Source organism: Ciconia boyciana, chromosome 2 (assembly GCF_034638445.1).
Source record: "Ciconia boyciana chromosome 2, ASM3463844v1, whole genome shotgun sequence".
NCBI lineage: Eukaryota > Metazoa > Chordata > Aves > Ciconiiformes > Ciconiidae > Ciconia > Ciconia boyciana.
In genome coordinates this window covers 40,816,825-40,836,311 of record NC_132935.1, presented here as the reverse complement: position 1 = coordinate 40,836,311, position 19,487 = coordinate 40,816,825, and the positions used below count along the sequence as shown (strand labels likewise).

General features: G+C 40.1%; 1 protein-coding gene across 1 annotated transcript in view; it reads left to right on the top strand.

Moving 5' to 3' along the window:
* CLVS1 (clavesin 1) overlaps nucleotides 1-19,487 on the top strand; it is a 94,301-nt gene that overhangs the window by 24,786 nt on the left and 50,028 nt on the right. Inside the window, exon 2 of the mRNA XM_072851255.1 lies at nucleotides 3,152-3,326. Coding sequence (XP_072707356.1) covers nucleotides 3,152-3,326 — 175 coding nt within the window. The remainder of the gene's footprint in view (nucleotides 1-3,151; nucleotides 3,327-19,487) is intronic.

The window sequence follows — 19,487 nt, the reverse complement described above, 5'->3', positions numbered from 1 at the left end:
ATCTTCATTTTTGTTTTACATTATTGCGCCTTACCACTAGCTTCTGTTGGGCTAACGTCCCATTTTCCAAAGGATATTTGAAGAGCTTCTTTTGTGGTACCTTTCCATTCAGCCAAGGCAGATAGGCACTCTCCCTCCCTCCACCTTTTTGTCTTTCTGGGGCTTGTGCAAATCTTTTGTAACTCATTAGTGGCTCACTTCAGTAAGCTCCATGCTGAATCCTTACAGCACCTTACACATTTCCCTTTGTGTAATAGTAATTTATTTCACTTTTTTTTTTTTTTTGTGAGAGGGTTAAACTGGTGGGGAGGGGGGTTGGAGGAGGGAAGGGAACATTAAGCAAGGGAACATTAAGCAAAGGAACAAAAGAGATGGACTAATAGAAAGTGGTTCTCTGTTCATGCATGGAAAATGATTTGGATGCAAATCAGTCACACAGCTGAATGATTTGTCTCAAAGCCTCAAAATTAGGGAGCAGAGGGCTTCAGCCTCAAGTGGCACCCTGTCTGATTTCTGTCCAGACCCTGCATTCAAAAAACAGCGTGCCTGCAAACAGCCCACCTGGAGGACTTGTGTGCTGCTTTCATGTCTCCTTGTACTCATCTGAAAAACGTCTTTGTGTTCACTTTGAGTTATTTCCTACACCATGTCTTACAACTGCAAGTGTGTAGAGAGGGGGAGGGATCTGGGCAGGGGACAGCCAGATTAGTTACACACTAAGAAACTGGGTGCCATACCTCCCAGGCAAATAATTTCTACTGAAAGTACAGGGAAGTACAGGTGAGAAATTCCTTGATAACCTGGTAATTTATGTAGACACCTAAATAAAGATTGGAATTCCTAAGGATAGAGTTGGAGAGGAAGATTTTGCTGAATCAAATGAAATATTTCATTGTGATTTAGAGTTTAAGTGAATTATAGACGATGCCTTGTATACACCATTTCCATACAGCCCTACTGAAATCATTACACAGCCTTTAAAAGCATCAGAGATAGCAGGGTCGCGAATATGAGTTTGCATCTTCTATTAAGAAAACTTCCCAAAAATAAAGGACGAAACCTTTTCTGATCAAAATGTGGTCCTATTTTCACATCTTCAGCATAATAACAAGTTTTCAGTTCATTTTAAGATTTGCAAATGTGGGATTAAATCCCTTAATCCAAGGTCTGGATTAGTCCATCTTCCTCAATGTAGCCAGAAAACCCATCCATGAATGATGATATCATTCTGTGTTGACACCAACAAGAGAGTAGAGAAGGCTGGCATGTGTGTGAGGACACTTTTGGAGACACTGCACACCTCTGAGACCTTCTGTGGGGCAGTTCTTGTGGAAGGCTGACCCCCTTAAATAGGGATGCTGGGGTAGAGTAATGTAGGATATATTAAGTAGATATGGTCTAGGGGTGCAATTGCTTTTTTCATCACTGAAAGTGTAGTAATTTAATGCTGCTGCATGAAAGTCATCACCTGTTTCAGCTGAGCAGGGGGTAGTATATTCATATCACAGTTTTTTGAAATAAATTTAGACTGAAAATAAATGTCAGTTGCCAATCCAATCAATATGCCTTCACCTTACGTTGCTAAGGAAAGTACTCCTTCAGTTTGATGTTTAGCACAGCTTTCCCATATAATTTGAAAAGGTCAAGGTTGTCTTGTTACTGCAAATGAGGGAGGGGTGGTCTGGTACCCAGCAGCAACAAAGTTAAATATCATCAAGCTCTATGTATTGCAAGTTGCCTCAGCAATTATACGTCAGAGAAGCTTCTAACTTAGGCAGAGAGGCACAGTTCAGGAACAGCTTTTTCAAGGGACTGTGTCTTGAGAGAAGGAATGCACATTTCCACTTGAAACCTGCTGAGAGAAAAGAGAAAGAATAAGAAAACACTTCACCATTTACTTCTAATAGAAATTTATCATGTGTTGCTGCCTTTCAGGGGTAGAGGTCTTGATGGTAGAGAAGTTTGTTTTGATTGCACATAGGTTTTTTTCTCTCAGGCAGAATTTGAAACAATGCTTTTGTAGGCTTAGATGACTTGTTTTAAATTAAAGAATACAGCAGAAAAGGATTAAATGAAAATCTCCATGGTGTGAGCCTTCCCTGTAATAGACCTCAGGCATCAAATCAAGATTTGAGAATTATGCAGAGGTAAAGCAGACTGCAATAGCAGTATGTTACAATTTCATTTTACAGAAGGTTAAGTTGTACTGTCTGAAGCTTTCCTTGCTTGTTGCTCTCTAAAAGAATCTGTTGTTTGTAAATCATCTTAACGGGAAGGAGAGATGGCGAGAGGGCCTGATACAGTTTACTCAGGTGTAAATATGGAATAAGTCATTAACGTGTCCAACTCTTACTTTCGTAAAATGCGTGAGATGGAAGTAGAGAGAGGCCCAGGCTTCTCAGTACAGACTTTCACATTAAAGAAAACATTTCAACATTTTCCTCTCTGTCACTTGCTGTCTCCTTCAGGGCCCCCAAGGTTTCTAATTATTCTCCCAGAGCTGACGGAAGCCTTGCAGCCAGCCTATTGGTAGCTGCTAATTAATAGAGTTCCCATTTGCAGCTATTTTCCATGTTGCATTTGGTTTGCAGAAATAAGGCAACAGTCAAACTTTATTTTGCAAAGCCTTGGATCGTTCCCTCCACTCAAACAGGAAGCCAGGGAGCCTAGTTGTAACCATACCATTTATATTAATATTGCAACGATTTATTTCCTTTTCTGATTTTGCTCTTTATAATAGAAAGAAAAGAGGGGGGGGGGAAAACCCCAAACAAAACACTGGTAAAGTATATCCAAAGGAACAGGGATTTAAATTGATAGCCTGAATCCCTTTCATTTCACCATAGAGAAATATTTTCTCAAAGTAGCTTAGCTAAAATCTATTGTAAGGAATGCCAGAAGAATTGAAAAGATTTAATTCAGGGTTTATTTTCTCCACCGGTGAGCAGGACTTATCACATCAAGCAGAGGAATGTGACTTTCAGAGCAGGAGCACTTTAGTGACACCTCTAAAACAACTCTCTTTTCAAAAGAATTCTACCAGAATAAATCCCCGTCCCTTGCTCATGCCCCATCCACAGCAAAGCTGAGTATCTTGAAGTTTGAAGGTAACTGCAACCATTGATTTTTTTTTTTTCTGCTTTGGCTTTAGGAACTCCTTCATAGATATCCTTCGGGCTATCCTACTGTCCTTGGAAGTGCTCATCGAAGATCAGGAGCTTCAGATAAATGGCTTCATTCTAATTATAGATTGGAGCAACTTCTCCTTCAAGCAAGCCTCCAAGCTTACGCCATCTATCCTCAAACTGGCCATTGAAGGGTTACAGGTAGGTGGAGGGTAATACATGTATCTGCAACTTTTATTGCTGCAGACAGTGATTTTTGCCTCATCAGGCACTGGGCAGGGTGAAGGCTGGTGGGAGAAAATAATCCGGAATGCTTTAGTGTCCCATCCACTTGCAGCACAGATTGATTTTCAGACGTTTCATTTTGAATGCCTTTCGCTTTTATTTCAGCTGTAAATCAGAGTAACAAGTATGTGTGTTACTTACTGCAGCATTAAGAAGGACAGTTAGAGATTTGAGGTTTAATCCATCAGAGAATTCAGAGGGATTAAAATCCAGCAGCATCTGCCTTCTGGAGCGTGCAGTCCACATGCAAGCACATCTGTATGCAGAGGGAGGGTGGCAGGAGAAGAGAGCAGTTCCCTCAGCAGATGGAAGTGTGCTGTCGTGTTCATGCGGATGCATTTGAGTCAGAGGGAAATGAGGAAGAGGGAGGCCAGGCTCCCTGTCGTGCCCTCATTCTGACTGCCTTAATTTGTTACACAGGATCCTGTTACATTATGGTTCAGACTGTTCAGGGGCCGCACATCCACTTGATGCTTGCAAATGAATAGGAGCAAGCTAAAACCATGTGCTGTTATGGGGTTAGGTGGAAAGTGAGGACAAGGTGGCTGGAGCCTGATGAGACAACCCGAGGATGAGGATAGGCTGTGGTGCTCAAAGAGGACTTCAGCCCTTTCCACTAGAGTCTGAGCCTATCTCTGCTGTTAGACCTGAGATGGATTTTTAGGTTTGAAGTAGCCTGACACAACCTTATTAATTGTGTGCATTTGACAGAATCCAAGGACTATGTATGTTGGAAGGACCTCTGGAGATCACCTTGTCCAACCCCCTGCTCAAAGCAGGGCTGACTTAATCTTAGACCAGGTTGCTCAAGGAGCATGTTTCATGTGTCTCCATATTTAAAAGGAGAGATTTTATAAGTCATTGTTTTTCCATTTTATTTTTAGTACTTTTCAGGTATCCTGCAGTCACAAATACCTCAGGAATAATCTTCCCTGGTGCGTGTATATTTTAACTTTAACTCATATACTAGAAAGAACAATTTGTTCAACTAATTTTTTGACTAACAAATTGTCTACAATTAGATCATGATTATCTCTACTTTATGTTATTATTCAAAAATGAGGTAGAAAAATCTGCCAGCAGTTTTAAGCCTGTGTTCCCCTTTGTGGGGAATTTTTATCTGTTCTAACAAATTAGAAAGTCAAGCTGCGCAATTAGTCCCTGGGACAATACCTTATCTTCTCCTGCTGCTACTATCACTTCATCTGCCTTCCTTCACAGAACCATATTCTGTGGTTCAAAGAAACCCTCCAGTCAGAAGGAAGAGAAAGCCAAGTGACATTCATAAGGAAATCAAATTCCAGCAAGGTGCCCTTGTGCCTGTCCAAATTTTGCACTTCCAACTCTCCAGTAAGAGGCCAGTCCAGCCTTCGTCCTGTTTGATTTCTGGCCACAGCACTGCCAGGTTGTCTGCCTACTGCATGGGAATGAGGGGACACGTCCACCTTATGGCAGATCCAGCTTTGAGCAGTGGAAAAGAAAGTTATTCCTTTCGAAGCCAGTTTCCCCTACTGTGCCTGTTCACAGGCTCTTCTTCGACATCCCCATTACCGGGAGGGAGCCCCCAGTTTATTTGCAGTTGTTGGCAACAATATGTTTGGAAGTACCGAAGCCTGGAAGTACCAAAGCTGGTCTTACGATGGTGTCATTAGTCTGACATCCTGTGCTGGGCAATTTAAGGAGGCTGCCTTCCTTGTTGGTGGGTGGGCATTTCATTTCTCATTTAAAGTCATGTTACTGCCGTCTTCTCCATGATAAGTGGAAATATAACTGTCTCTCTAAAAAGTACAAATTGGGATAATGCGTCCCAGACTTTTCTAATCACTGGTGGGCTTGACGAGTTGTAGGTGTTGTGAATGCTGCACTCTGATTTATCAGGGTTAGAAGTCTTTCATGCTTATAATGCACATATTTAGCAAGCAATGTTGGTGGATTTTTTTAGGGGTGGGTTTTTTTGGCTCTCATTGTTGCTGTTGAAGTACCTTCATTAAGACTTGGTTCTATTATTGTTTTAAAAGAACTACTGTTACCCTAACGTAAAATTTATGTAAAACATAATGGAAATGCAGGCAAGACCTACATACAGAAAAAGAGGAGTCACAATATGAGTTGCATTGGAGGTCACCGAAATTGAAAAAGTCAGGTTCTACTCTCATGAGATGATAATGTCTGAAAAAAATTGAGATTTTTTTTTAACTCCTTGTTATTTCTCACAGCTAAGACATTGTGCATGTACAGATGCTCAGACAGGCAGATTACATGCCTATCCCTGTCCTCCTTTCTAAGAGGAGATTTTGGGTCATATTAAGTCCTATGTAAGACTAGTGAAGTGGATGGAAGGAAAATAATTCTCTCTTACAATTTCTGTTGGGGTTGAACCCGTATGTTTTCATGTTGGTGTCTGAGCAAGGAACTTCTAGCCTTTCTGTAATAGTAATTCTAATGCCATAGCTGAACCATTTTCCCATAGCTTTGTCAAGCTCTCATCTGATTCAGTATCTCAGACCATTGCTTTCTGAAATATAGAGCTGCTAAAAAATAAACAGTAGTGTATTGAATAACTTAAATTTATGCATTTGGTAATTTTTTTCTTACTTTCAAATTGCTTTAAGCCAATTAATATATTGGCAGTTCGTTTTTTTGCATTTGTATTCAATTTATTTTTTTCCTCAAATTGCTGCTGCAGTCCATTATCACTAAGTGCAGAGAACAAACATTACACAGGTGCATATGTTAATTCATCCTGTGTTGCAAGACCAACACTGGTCAAATCTAATAGACTTAGCTGGAGAGATTAATATGTTGCTATTCTATAGGATGCTGAGTTCCAAATACTGTAAAGTCTGTAAGCGCTCAGAGGAGATGAAGTATGAGTCACATCACTGCATGGCTGAAAGCACATTTTGCTCAATACTACTCTTTCTTCTGTTTGGATTTCTATATACGTTGCATCACACAAGATAGTTCATTATAACTCAACAGGGCACCTACTCTGTTTCTCAGTTATTTAATGACCTAAAAGTAGCCTTATGACTCCACTTTAAACAACAGTTGTTCAGATGCTAAACAAGTATTTGTACAGTATGGCAATTCTCATCATGCCACAGCAGCACAGGGACAAATATGTTTTTAGTGCATAAACCATCTCTGTTTAATGAGCTCTGCTCTTTTATCACAAGGCAATTGCTACGGTATGCTTTGAGCTCATACCATACTCCTTCCTAGACCTTACTGATCTTTGGAGTTTTAACACATTAAACAGAAGATTGTCATGTGGATGGAAAGGTGGGGAAAGAGATGTATATAAAACCAGCCTATTTTGCCAATAACTTGATGAGTTTTGACTTCTGATCCTTATTCTTTTAATGTGAACAGCTTTTCCCCTTCACAGCATATTTCTCCCCTCTGTTCTCTTCATCTGTGAAGTTATACTTCTCTGTGTGTCACGCTGATCTTATAATTATCCTAAGATGGTAGACAAAATTTAATTGTGGTTTAAGTTAACCAGAGACTGATCTTTTGGCATTTTGCATAACAGTTTAGAAGCATCAGAGTCTAATGGTGAAGGTAAGAAACCCATGTTGCAATTGTGAAGCAGGTAAAGCCTGTAAAAAATGGTCACTTCTTAGGATGCAGGATGTGTGGTACTGACCACTGCATTTGAAGACCTCTAATAAACATGGGAATTAGGGATGAAGTATAAGTGTTGAGGTGAACATAGTCTAGGTGTCCAGTGAAGCCCAGACTTTTTTTTTTTTTTTAATACTGATTGGTTTTTGCTCAGAGGATGTAGTTGCTTTGCCTCCAGAGAGGACTTTTGCTTTTAGGGTGCTACTACCAATGAGTATAGAGAACCACTGTTTGCTTCTGCGTTATCCAACACCAGAGCTATGTACTGCAGTTTGTGTACATGCATGCACATACCAATTTAGAAATTCCCCCAGTACTCTGAGTTGAAATTCAGCAACTTCCAGAAGGCCACTGTCTACCAAGACCCAGCTGAGTGGCTTATGGCCCAAATCAGCAAGCTGGATTCAAAACTGACCTGAAGATCAGGTATGCACGCCAGTGGCCCTAGTACTGCCTTACATAAAGGCTAACTTGCCCCAGGGCTGTCTCAATGTACTGAAAGAAATAGGGCGAATGGTTATATCCTGGCCATATTCTTTTATTCTCTGATAATTCTCTAACATTCAACTGTACTCACATATGCGAGGACAGCGACTCTTAAAAAAAAAACCCTATGCCTACTTTGTGACAATGATGAATCACTGAAGGAGTGATCTTTAGGATTCAAGAGGGCTTTGATTCAAATTTCACAATCATTGCAGCAAATACCAGTAACAACAGGGAACAACCAAGATCAGCAAACAGGGATTTGTCCCCAGATTTTAATTGGTAATAGCCTGGCAGAAGTTATGACCAACAATGTCCATTAGGACATCCACTGTCTTCTCTTTTATTTTTTAAAATAATCTTCAGTTTATCATCATCCAGTGAATTTGGAAACGTATTTCTGGGAGGAGAGGGAAATGAAAGGAAATTAATGATGCTTGACTTAAGAACATCTTAATCGGATACTGGTACTGATAAAATTATTCTGAAAAAATTCTTCAAATAAGGGAAACTTGTATAAGCTTCTCTTAGAAAATTGTTTAAGGTACACTTATCCAGAATAGCACCAATGCTGAGATCAAGTCAGATAATCAAGCTAACAGGCTTGTTTGGACATTATTGGAGGTTATCCCACTTTGAAATCTGCAATGAAATACCACATTAGGGAAAACTCAGCCTGCTTAGAATTATGTGAAGCTTTTTATCTTTAATATGAGCAATAGATTAAATAAGTTAAAATAGATTTTTAAAAGTTCAATTTTTTTTTTAAATTCCCTCCTACTGTAATTATGTGGGATTGAGAAACTTAATGTCAGTTAAATTATAGCTGCAGATTACTTGTCTCTTGACGTTATCTTATACAATCAAATATTTTTCCTGTTGTGCTTCAGAAGGAAGAGCTAAAATATAAAATATGCTCAAAATGCAGACTAGAATGTAGAGCTTGTAGGAAAAAAGTGTAGTCCAATATTATGGCAAAGGTGTAATTTGTTTGTTTATTTGCTTTTCTAAATCTTAGTGACAAATATGAGATTTTAGAGCTGATAGAAGTTTTCCAGTGAAAAACATTTTTTTTCTGGAACAATGCCATTTTTTCAGAATAGAAGCACTACAGTGAAATACATTTCCAAAATTCTCTGGAAAACTCTGGAAATATGTTTGTTTCAAAAATTTTCATCTGGAAAATCAAAATACTTAACATTCCATTTCATTATGAGTGGTAAGAAGCACTTGATTTCTTTCTTAATTGTTCAGTTCTTGCTTTTTCAGAGTTGAAAGCAAGCTGAGATAATGGAACGGTATTTCAGGTCAGCGTGACCTGGGTTAATGGGTATGACTGAAACTTTGCTATGGTCAAACTGGGGATCTGAACAGAGCCTGGGCGGTCCTCATGCATCTGGAGACTTTGCCAAACCCTTTGCCCTGCAAGCTTGGTCTTTCCTTCACCAGCCCAGACCCTGGAGCAAGGAGCTGACTCTTCTCTCCTTGTTGAAACACATTCATACTCTGAAAGCCGAGGTAGGTGTGATCTCTTTGACTTAGTACTTCCAGTTGAACTCTTTATGAGTCGTGTGAAGGATGCAGGCTATGAGATGCCTTACATAGTGAGTATAAGATACTGCTAGTCTTTCTATAGAGTTTCTGAACATAATACTGCTGTTACTTGAAAGTTTGAAGTGAGTGAGAACCCACATCGTAACACACTGAAGAACAGTCTGAAAAGACTTGTTCTAGCTCAGCCTTTCTATAGAAATTTGTAGTGCAGGGAGAAGTCTGTCATGCTATAAATATCCTATGATGCTGTTATGTCTCATCAGGTATTTATAACAGGTCGTATAACAGAAAGACAGAGAGCTCTCTGTCATTGCCTACTGAGGGCAGAACAGATCAAATCCTCAGTAATAGAAGCTAGGCAAGTAAAACCATCTATAGACACATGTATACACTGGCTTGGACACGGAAAAGTAAAAAAACCTTAGCACCTAGTGTTTATCTCTGGGAAACTCAATGCAGTCTCAGAAGTCACTCATTCATTTGCTCTGCTGTTCCTCAGTCTTTCCGGTTCAAAATCCAAAAGACAAAAATCAGCAGACAGCTGAGGCCAGTTGCTGGGGTAGTATAACTAGCTGGGGCTCTGTGCACATCTGCAGGGTAAGGCTGATTTATGGCAGCTGACAATCAGTCCTTCTTGCTCTTCCGCTGTTAGAAAGAAACCTACTTCAAGGCAGACTGTTTTTTCTTTTTTTATGTCCAGGATTTAAAGACTTGTAAAAAATTAAGGAGATTTTTAGATTTTGGGGTTTGTGCAAAAGCCTTGTCATTATCTTTCTCAGGAGAGAGAAATCGAAGAAAAGGGGATATTTTAGGCTGGGTTCTTGAGGATGGACAACCACTTCTTTAGTAGTGGCTTACCAGAGGGCAGACAATTTCCTCAGAGTATAAAACCAGGATGTTCCTGTGTCATAATCATAGTGTGTTGATATGTCCAAAAGGCATGTTGTAACTTCCCAAACTAGAGTCCCTGCTAATAACTCTAGAAGACCTGCTAATAATTCAAGAGTATGTTCATAGAGACAAGATTAGCTATATAAACATGGTTTTACCTACAGAAGGGAACAAATTTGGTCTGTGAAGACAATAGAGAACTCCTCCCCGTAAGAATTATTTAACTGTTTCTGAAAAGAGACAGCTTCAAGGTCTAATGACATTCAGCATCTGGAAAAAGGCTACAGATCACAATTTAACAGACGCTATAAGATGCAATGGGCTTTCCCAAAGATCTGTAGCAAAAATCTTTCTTGATTTCAAATCCACTATTTGTATGAAATGTAAGTTTGCATATTTACAGATATTTGGATGAAACCATTTCCAACATATGCACATAAAAAGCATACAGTTTTTTTCCATTAAATGCTGTCTCAAAAGTTCCCAGATCTGTTCTCTAGTTATTTTTTTCCTCAGTATGAGAATGTGCTTCATGTTAGAGACCTTTGTTGAACCTGCTGAACGTGAAGCCACAGCTAATGATGAGCACTTAGTATCCATTGAAAGAAGGTCAGTTGGAATCATTCCAGAAACACTCATGCTATCTGTCTCCAGCAGCTGTTGTGATATGTAGAGTGAGTACTCTCTGAGCTGTCAGTGAGGGTGCCTTTGAAATTTTAGGAGTCGAGAAAAGGGGTTGACTCATTATATATAAAATAAAGGTAGATAAACAGACTTTGCTCTCTGCAAGAGAAGGCCTATGCTCATTGTGTGCCTATCATCTCCAGGGAGTTGACTGGAACAAGGAAAAAGAAAGGCATAGTAGGCTGTAGACTCACATTTGTCACTTGAAAATTGGAATTAACGGCTTGGTAGAATTGATCAGCCCAGGCATGTTTGCCAGTTGGAGGCTTTGGGGCTTTTGGCTGTGAGTAAAGGATAAGCTGCAATGTGGACAGCCTGAGAGGCTGGATATCTTAAGTGGCAAGTCTTTTTTTAATGTCAGTTATTACATTTTAGTGAAGGTCTCATCGAGTTGCTGATAAGAGTTAGACAGGAAGCAAATACTTTTTCAGCCCTGCCAAGGAAACAGGAAAGTTTATTGCAGTAAGTCTGGTTAGAACAGAAAGCAGCTGTTTCTTACTCATAGCCAGTAAAACAACAGCTAGAGCTAACACCAGTCATGCTCAAACCTTCCCACCAACATATGCATAAGTAGCTCATGTTGTATCTTGAACCTTTCTTCCTCTTACAAAATGTGAATGTGGCAAAATGTACTTGCATTAATTTACATTATCCCTGTCCTCATTAATTTCATAGAACTTCAGGAATGATGCATCTGTGGTAACTGTTTAACTTCTTTTACAACCCCCAAAGCCTTTTCCTTTTTACCGTGGAAACTGAGTGAAAGCTTCCTGAGGAGTGTTTACTACAGATACCTTCTTGCTATGAGAAATATATAAAGCAATTATGCAAAAATATAAAAGGGATTGCATGTACAAGACTACACCAGAAACATACAGGAGCAGTGACATTTCAGTGAGAGCTATGTGCCAACAGAGGTGGAACGGGTACTATTTTGTTTGAGATGTGGGGTGGTGATGGAGGTACATGTGGGTAGGGAGATGGAAGAAGTCAGAGCAAGAGGAGCAGTGACGATATGACTGTACACTGTGGTATGTGGCATGGATTGTCCCCTGAGCACAGGTAGATAAAGACTTGGCTGTCTCTAGGAGAGGACTCATGCTGGAGCCTCACTAACAACTGCAGGACTGAAATCCATGTCCCCTGGGAAAACAGCTGTGGCAGCGTAAGAACAGTTTTTCCCTTACACCTGCGGCTCATACTCCCCTTTTTAGTACATGCCTTCAAGGATGTGCTGCACCATGGAATTGGCCATGGGTCCCTGACTGTTGCCGTGCAAGAGCCAGCAGCTCGGCTCGCATTGCTGCAGGGAGGGCTCGCACCAGGACTTTGCGTTCACACTTTACACTCTGCTGCTCTAGACAAGGTAATAATTTCTGGTGCAAGTTTTTAACAAAGAGCTGCAGAGAGTAACATTTTAAAATTCTGCAGAAAGGCAACGATTTTGAGAAACGTTTGTCTGCTTGTTGTTTGACTCCTGTTACGTGCAGAAAAACAGTTTTCTACTACTCATAACAAATCTCTTTAAAGCCTTGTCTATTATTATTATCTCCTTCTAAGCATCAATTAGAACTTTTTGTCTAGTGATCTTGAAACACTCAGTTTTGTTCTCAAACATTTTTATATCTCTTCTTAACTGTGTAGAGCTTAACACTTGAAACAAGCATTCCTGAATAGCAAGGGTTCTTTGATGCAAAAATGTCAACCCGAAACATCTCAGACATCACAATCTTCCAAGGAAAGATGAAAACATTGAGTGAAAATTTCATTGAGACTCCCAACTTCCTTCTCCCCTCCTCTCTACCCCTTGCCCCCCGCTAAACTTTGATTTCAACAAATGAGCATTTTCTGAAGAAAAAAGCATTTCAGTGGAAATTCCTCCAGTAGCTGTACTGCCCTGTAATTCAAACCTTCCTATGATTTTTTCAGGATGTGTTTTTCATCCCTGTCTGCTACACACATATTAGACCATTTAAATGTGCATGCTGCTTTTCACTCTGAACACACTCCCACTATTTCAAACTGTTTGCTGTAGAACCAGTTTAAAGCATGGCCGAAGTGTAATAAAAATAATTTCCATTTCAGAGGGGGCTTTTTGATCAACTCCAATCTACATGCAATGAAAATGCAGCTAAGAAAAAGCATAGCTAACACAAATACAATTAGAATGCAAATATTCTTCAAATAGCAGATACATTTAGAATATCATCAAATTGACAGTTTTTCAGAAGAAAGGCAGAAGCATGAATATATATGTGATGAGCAAAATACTTGATCGCTGTTTAAGAATTACGGAAGATAACAGCAGAACTTTTAATAAACTGAAAATAGAATTGAAGCTTACCTAGGCTTATAGGGTAATATAAATCTTATTCTTCTATTTTCCAAGGGAATTTAGAAGCAGCTTTGAATCAGTAGGAGCATGCTCAGTAGCACATGTGCTCAACGTCTGGAAGAGATGGTTTCTGGTGGGTTGGTGGGAATGCTCACATGAATGGACATCTGCAGTAGTTACAAAGTGTCCTCCTCTTAACTTCTGTGTGAAGTTTCATGAAAAGTCCCACTGGCAATCCTAACTTTATTTGGCTTCATTAACAAATACAGAGAACCTGAATTTAAAAGTTTCTCAGGAAATAACATCTCTTCAGTATAGCGCAGACAGCACTAACCTCTTTATGATGGTCCTTTCCTTTATCATATCATTTGATATCATTTATCAAACTTATTGCTAAGTGCAAGAAAAGCTGCAAGGGGACAGTCCTAAAGAGATAAGGATTCCTGAATCTGTACTGTAACTGAAATTAATGAATTAGTACAGATAAAGCTTTGGACTTAATTAAACAATGTGAGTGGGCTTTCTGCTACCATTGGAGACAATATCTACTATTCACTCTCTTTGAAAAAAAAAGTTAATAATTTTACTATGCCAAAAAATTAACCCTCTGTATTTTCAGACAATTTCCAAACATTTTTTATCAAAAAGAGAATGTTTGCACTCAGAAACAACCAGGCAAACCTCAGGTTCTGTTGCGGGCCACTCTCTTTGCTTAAGCTGAGTCAATGATCACTGCAGCATGGAGACTGTCTGTAGTCATTTGGCATCATGTGTAGAAGAGCCACTTGGACAACTGGACTGTCAAAGGACTAAGGAAGGAGAAAACAGCCAAGCTGTAGTCCCAGTCAGATACTGCATCAGAATTTCTGCAATTAAGCTTTTTTATGAAAAATCAACATTTTCTAGAAGAAGCCCACAACTTTTCACACAGAAATAAATAAATAGATTGGCATGAAGAGATGCCTCTTTTTGAAACTGAGGGAAACTCAGTTTCTCTGCAAGATTCTAGCTCAAGCTTAGAGTGTATCACCCCACATATTCCTACCCAGTCCCTGCCATGGATATGTGGGTTCAAGGTGTCTTCTGGTCATCTAATAGCAATTTCTGCTCAAAGCAGAACTACTGCAAATGCTAGATCAGTTCAGCCATGGCCATCAAATCAGCTGGCCATTATCTAGCTTTTTCCACTTCCCAACCTCCCTGCTCTTTACCTTTGATATTGCTTTCTCCTCTAAATATTAAAAGACAAATAAAGCTGTGAGGTAAACCAGGTGTGCAAGGTGTGCATTTTGTGGTGCTCAGCCCACGTGGCTAACAGCGTTAGGTATTCAAACACACCAAATATAATTAACTATTCAAGAAATTTCCCCCCTCCAATTTGTTATACATGCCTGAGTGCATGTTAATGGGGTCACATAGCTCTTTGAACTGCTGCTGACAGAACAATAAAGAGTTCCTGTGGTTTTCAAGAAACAGTACAGTATAATTTTGCTTGCTTTGCAAGGGCATTTCTTAATGATATCATTATATCCTCTAAACTCCTAGTCCACTCTCAGAAACTCACAACACTTCAAATGACAAGTTATCTTCTCTTCTCCCTGGGAGAATTGAATCTCAATTATAATTTATAATGTGTTACTTATTCAGTGAATATTCTTTTCCTGTGCCTCTGAGAGGTGCCAGCTATGGTATTTTAATGAAGCACCCCCATTTTATAGCCTCTCTCCTCTAAAACTGGAACAACAGCATTTAAAGGGCTAGACCTCTTATCCAGCTTGCTGAGTAAGGAAGGCAAATAAATTCCATTTGAACTGTCTTAAAAGACAAGGAAAATAACTTAAATTTGTCTTTGTTCCAGACATAACTTATGCCTGAACAGTATTGCCAGAGAACAAATAAATAACCTTACTAGCAAATTCCTGCTATCTGTGACAAAATTCATTCAAATATTTGAAGTATTTTACTTGACTGCTTGCACCATTTTGAGGTTGGTTGTTTTGCAAAGATATTCTAGGCAAATTAAGTCAGGAATGTTTGTTAAACTAACAAAATAAGTGAATGTTGCTATTAGCTTGAGTAAATGTATTTGGTATCTAACTCTAAGGACACCCAGCTTTGTGCATATATAGGAAGAAAAAGAAAAAAAAATCCCCTTTGTGGTAGTGCATTCCTTTTCTTTGAGGCTAATGCAAAAAGTACATCTGTAAGATTCCAGGTTTAGGCCAAAAGAAAAAAAATCAGGAAATAATCTTGCATGCTTATAGGAGATTTTGCAAATTAGTCCTCTTGGATTACTTTATTTTTAAATTGGAAATTTTACATAGTACAAATTCTGTAATAATATCAGAATGTGATTCTCAGAAATTTGCTTTTAACAGCAGAGTGCTTTGTTGGGAATGCACATTGTTGAAAATAAATACCTGACTTAAACGTACTTCCATGCAGTTAGTTGTCAGGCTGCAGTTTTCCCTCAGCAGCAGTATCTCAGATACTGGCTCTCTGCAAATCGCCCTGGACCAGTCAGTAAGTATCCATGCCACTGGCATGAACAGGGGCAAGTGATCAAGAATTTCAGCGCAATGAATCCCCAAATATGTCACCGGCACTACTAACATGACTGTAGTAACCACAGGCAATAATTGATGTCTCCCTCCTTTTGTATATTGGGGAGGTTGTGTCCAAGCCCAGAGAGCAACTTCATGCCACCTCTCCCCAGACCCTGGAGGCTGTGTTTTCAAGGCAGACCTCTTTGAATCTGGGCTGGTTGGCACCCTAAAAGAAGATGTGGAACAACTCTTGGTAGGAACATTTCACTAAAGATGAAACATCTGTTGGTTTTTGTGTGCACTGCATCCTTCTGAGAAACCTGTCACCAGCAGGGACAGCCTTAGAAGATGTGACACAGGTGAAGACTTTGAATCCTTCTGATTTCTTTGCTGTTCAACTGTTGCTGCATGTGAAGCAGATCTTGCATCCTTTAAACATTTCAAAATACTGTTTGTACATGTTAAATGCAGCAAACCACCAACTTTAAAATTATTTATCTTTTTCTTTTTATCTGCCTTTCTGCCCCTTCAGTCATGAGCTCACTTTTCCCCCTGCATTTCTCCAATCGCTAATGCACAGCAGAGCTTTATAAGCTGAAGTATTGTCACACTGCCATGACGGGAAGTTTTATGAATCAGAACAGCTAGTGCCATATCTTTTTTTTTCTTTTTTCTTTTTTTTTTTGTTCACCATCAGAATTATGTAAATGAGCTCAGCAGCAACACATCAAACATTGATAAGCTTCCTGTCAGGAGGTAGTACTGGAAGGATATTTGCAGCAGTTTGCTTTGCTAAATACATCAGAAAACATGCCATTTCACTTTTTCTTTTGTTGCCACATCTCCCACGTTCTTGATGTTCTGCCCCTTCTCATATAATTTCTACCTGAACTTCACGGTACTGTCTCTTTGGAGATTTTCTATCTACAGTAAGCAAAGCTTAGATGGTATTTAATACTTTTACTATCTTTAAAAGCTTTAAAAGAGTTGTAACGTGTGGAGGGGTAGAAGGGATGGTCATTTTTTCATACTATACGCTTTTCCAGGACTTGGGTACTTTTACAGGTTTTGGTAAAAACCTGTAAAAAGTACCCAAAGAAACCTTTACAGGTTTTTTACTTTTACAAGTTTTACAGGACTTGGGTACATCTCAGCACATGCTGAGATGCTATAGGAATATGATAGAAGTGGTGTTCCAAAAGCCCCACTCATTTTCACCCTGCAGCAAAAGATAAAATATAAATGGGGACAAATTGAATAAAACTGGAGTCGGCCTTTAAAATACAACTTTCTATATTTTTACATCCTGGGGTTGCAGGCAGGGGAGCAATAAACAGACTGGGGCTTGTGAAACCATAGCAATTCCAAGGGGGTGTGACGCCCACAGAAGTCCAGTTGTTGATGGTGTGTTTAAAATCTAGATCCAGCACAAGCAAAGCTTTGAACCAGAATTCACAGCAAACCCCCTCTCTGTGGGCTTGATGTTAACAGTGGGGCTGTAATAACTGAAGTCAGGGAATTATTGCTCTGAAAAACTAAAGGAGCACAGGTCTGATATACTTCGCCCCTGTCACTAGTGGTACCTGTTACTAGTCACTAGGACAAGGACGAGGAAGTAGCAAATGAAGCTACTAGGAACCAGGTTTGGAACAAACAAAAGGAGGCAGCTCTTCCTGTAGTGTGCTGTAGACCTGGAAGTCCTTGTCTCAAAGGATATGTGGATGCCACAAGAGACACTGGACCGGTTAATGCGAGAGAAATCCAGCGAGGCTGGCTAAGGAGACAGGAATCACATCTGACTAAAAGCTGAGAATAACTGAAGGCTGAGAGCGTGTTGGGTGAAGACATGATTACCTGTTCCTTCTCTTCCCATGGCAGCTGTGTAGGGCAACGGATCTAGAAAGAGGATAGAGGGCCAGATGGGTCTTTGATCTGGCTTGCATGGCCACCTTTTGTTCCAGAAGTGGCAAAATTTGCATCTGTCCTCAGTGATTCCTTCAAGTACTGCCTAGTTATGGTAACAGTTATAAAACATTTGTTTGCAAGGGTCTGAAGACACTAAGCAGAAGTGGTCCTAAATTTTCCCCTGGGATGCAACCAATGTCAGGATGATGGACTGCGGTGATCGCTCAGGAGCATCCCTTGGCACTGCGGGACTCAGCTCTCCTCCAGTCAGTGCAACTCAGTGGTGTCAGGATGTGCATTACTGATTTATACTGAAATACACAAAAACAGATTAGTATTGACCCCTATGAATATTGATCAAGCCCATCATATAGAGACTACAGTTTGCTCAGTCAGTGGCTGTTAGTGATGTTACTGGCATGGCAGTGTATACCTTTTACCTTCAAACATCAGTTTATTTCCAATTTCTATCATGAGGAAGGGATTTACAAACACCATCTTCAGGCTTTACTAAGTAAGTAAAGATCTGATTCTGTTCAATATGGTTAAAATGAGCAAACAAACAACCACCATCTCTCCCTGATCTCCCCCAAAAGAGAGAAAAACCATATACTGGAATTAAATAAAAATGTCTGAGCCAATGCTATGTAAGCTAACAGGAAATCATTAGATATATACTGCCCACCCCCTCTGAGCTACATGTTTCATTTTGAAACAAATCTGTACTTGGAGGCATCAGTAATTATTTCCATTTATTTTCCGCTTCAGTGATATGTAAAGCTGCAGTTTTGATATGGCTTGCCAAATGCCTCCGTTGATTTACATAAAAGGTTCACAGGAGGCAGAAATATTTGCCTGAAGGATAAAAATAAACATATTCAAGCAAACAAGATGCTAGTAAAAATGTAGTAAATTCTGAAATTTAGTGGAAAGCTGATTGTATTTCTCCCTGTGCTTATCTAAGCATGACCACAGCAGCGTTTGGTGGATCAGAAGCACGGAGCATTCAGTCATTCCCACTGATCCATCACCTGCTCCTAAACAGCACTGTTGCCATCCTGGTGGTCTGTTTTGCAGAGGACAGCGTGAAGACCTGGTGGGTTGCTGGTCTGACCAAGGTGGGTGGGGGCAGGAGCTGCTGAGCTGAAGGTCTATTTCTCCTCTTGTAATGCTGGAGTGAGCACCGCTGATGGGAAGGGCAGAGAGGGAGAAACTGCAGAGCCTTTTCCGCCACCCTCTCCAGCAACCTGTCCTGGGACCAGATGAAGCGGTGACCGTGATCATGAGATGAAAGCCAGACTGTGGCACTGTTACTCTGGTGTCCCATGGAGTGCCTGAAGCACAGGAAGAGCAAAAGACCCCTGAATTCCCCAGCTGTGCTCTGGCAGAAAACCATGCAGTCTTTCCCAGTGCTTTTCAGCTTCTTTGCAGGAATTCTGCACAAACCACAGGACTCAAAAGGGAGAGAGTTTCATCCAAAACCCTGCTGCTGCCGCTGCGCTCCACCTGGCTCTCTTTGAGGAGTTCATGGAAACCTCACAGCAGGTCCTCTCCTCCAGGTGGGCAAGAGACTATCAGTCAGGGCAGCTGCTCCATAGTACTGTTACAGCCTCCCTCTGAAAACATTCAAAAAATCCACACTCCTCCTCTCTTTTATCTCTTTAGTGTCATGTGTTTATGTGTCATGTGTTTTAGTGTCATGTGTCTCAGTGTCATGATTTTTTTTTTTTAAATAGAGATGTAAGTACAAACAGAAAATTTAAGACTCTTCCTTTGCATTTGCAGTCTAGGTTCTGAGTCTCTGAAGTGCATTCAGTTAATGTCTTCAAGATTTTGTCTGCTGCCATGAAGGCTGGAACCATTTTCTTCTCATTTTAATGAAAGCCAAGCTTTAATGCAATATCACAGGAACAGCAGCTCAGGCTTTAAGGGAATCTTTGAAAATCACAAGATTGATTGCTAGTATCCTGCTTCTCTCTCTGCACAGAACAGGAGGTTTATATATGCCCTCACTCCCTTGCGAGGCCCACTTGTGACCTGGCTGCT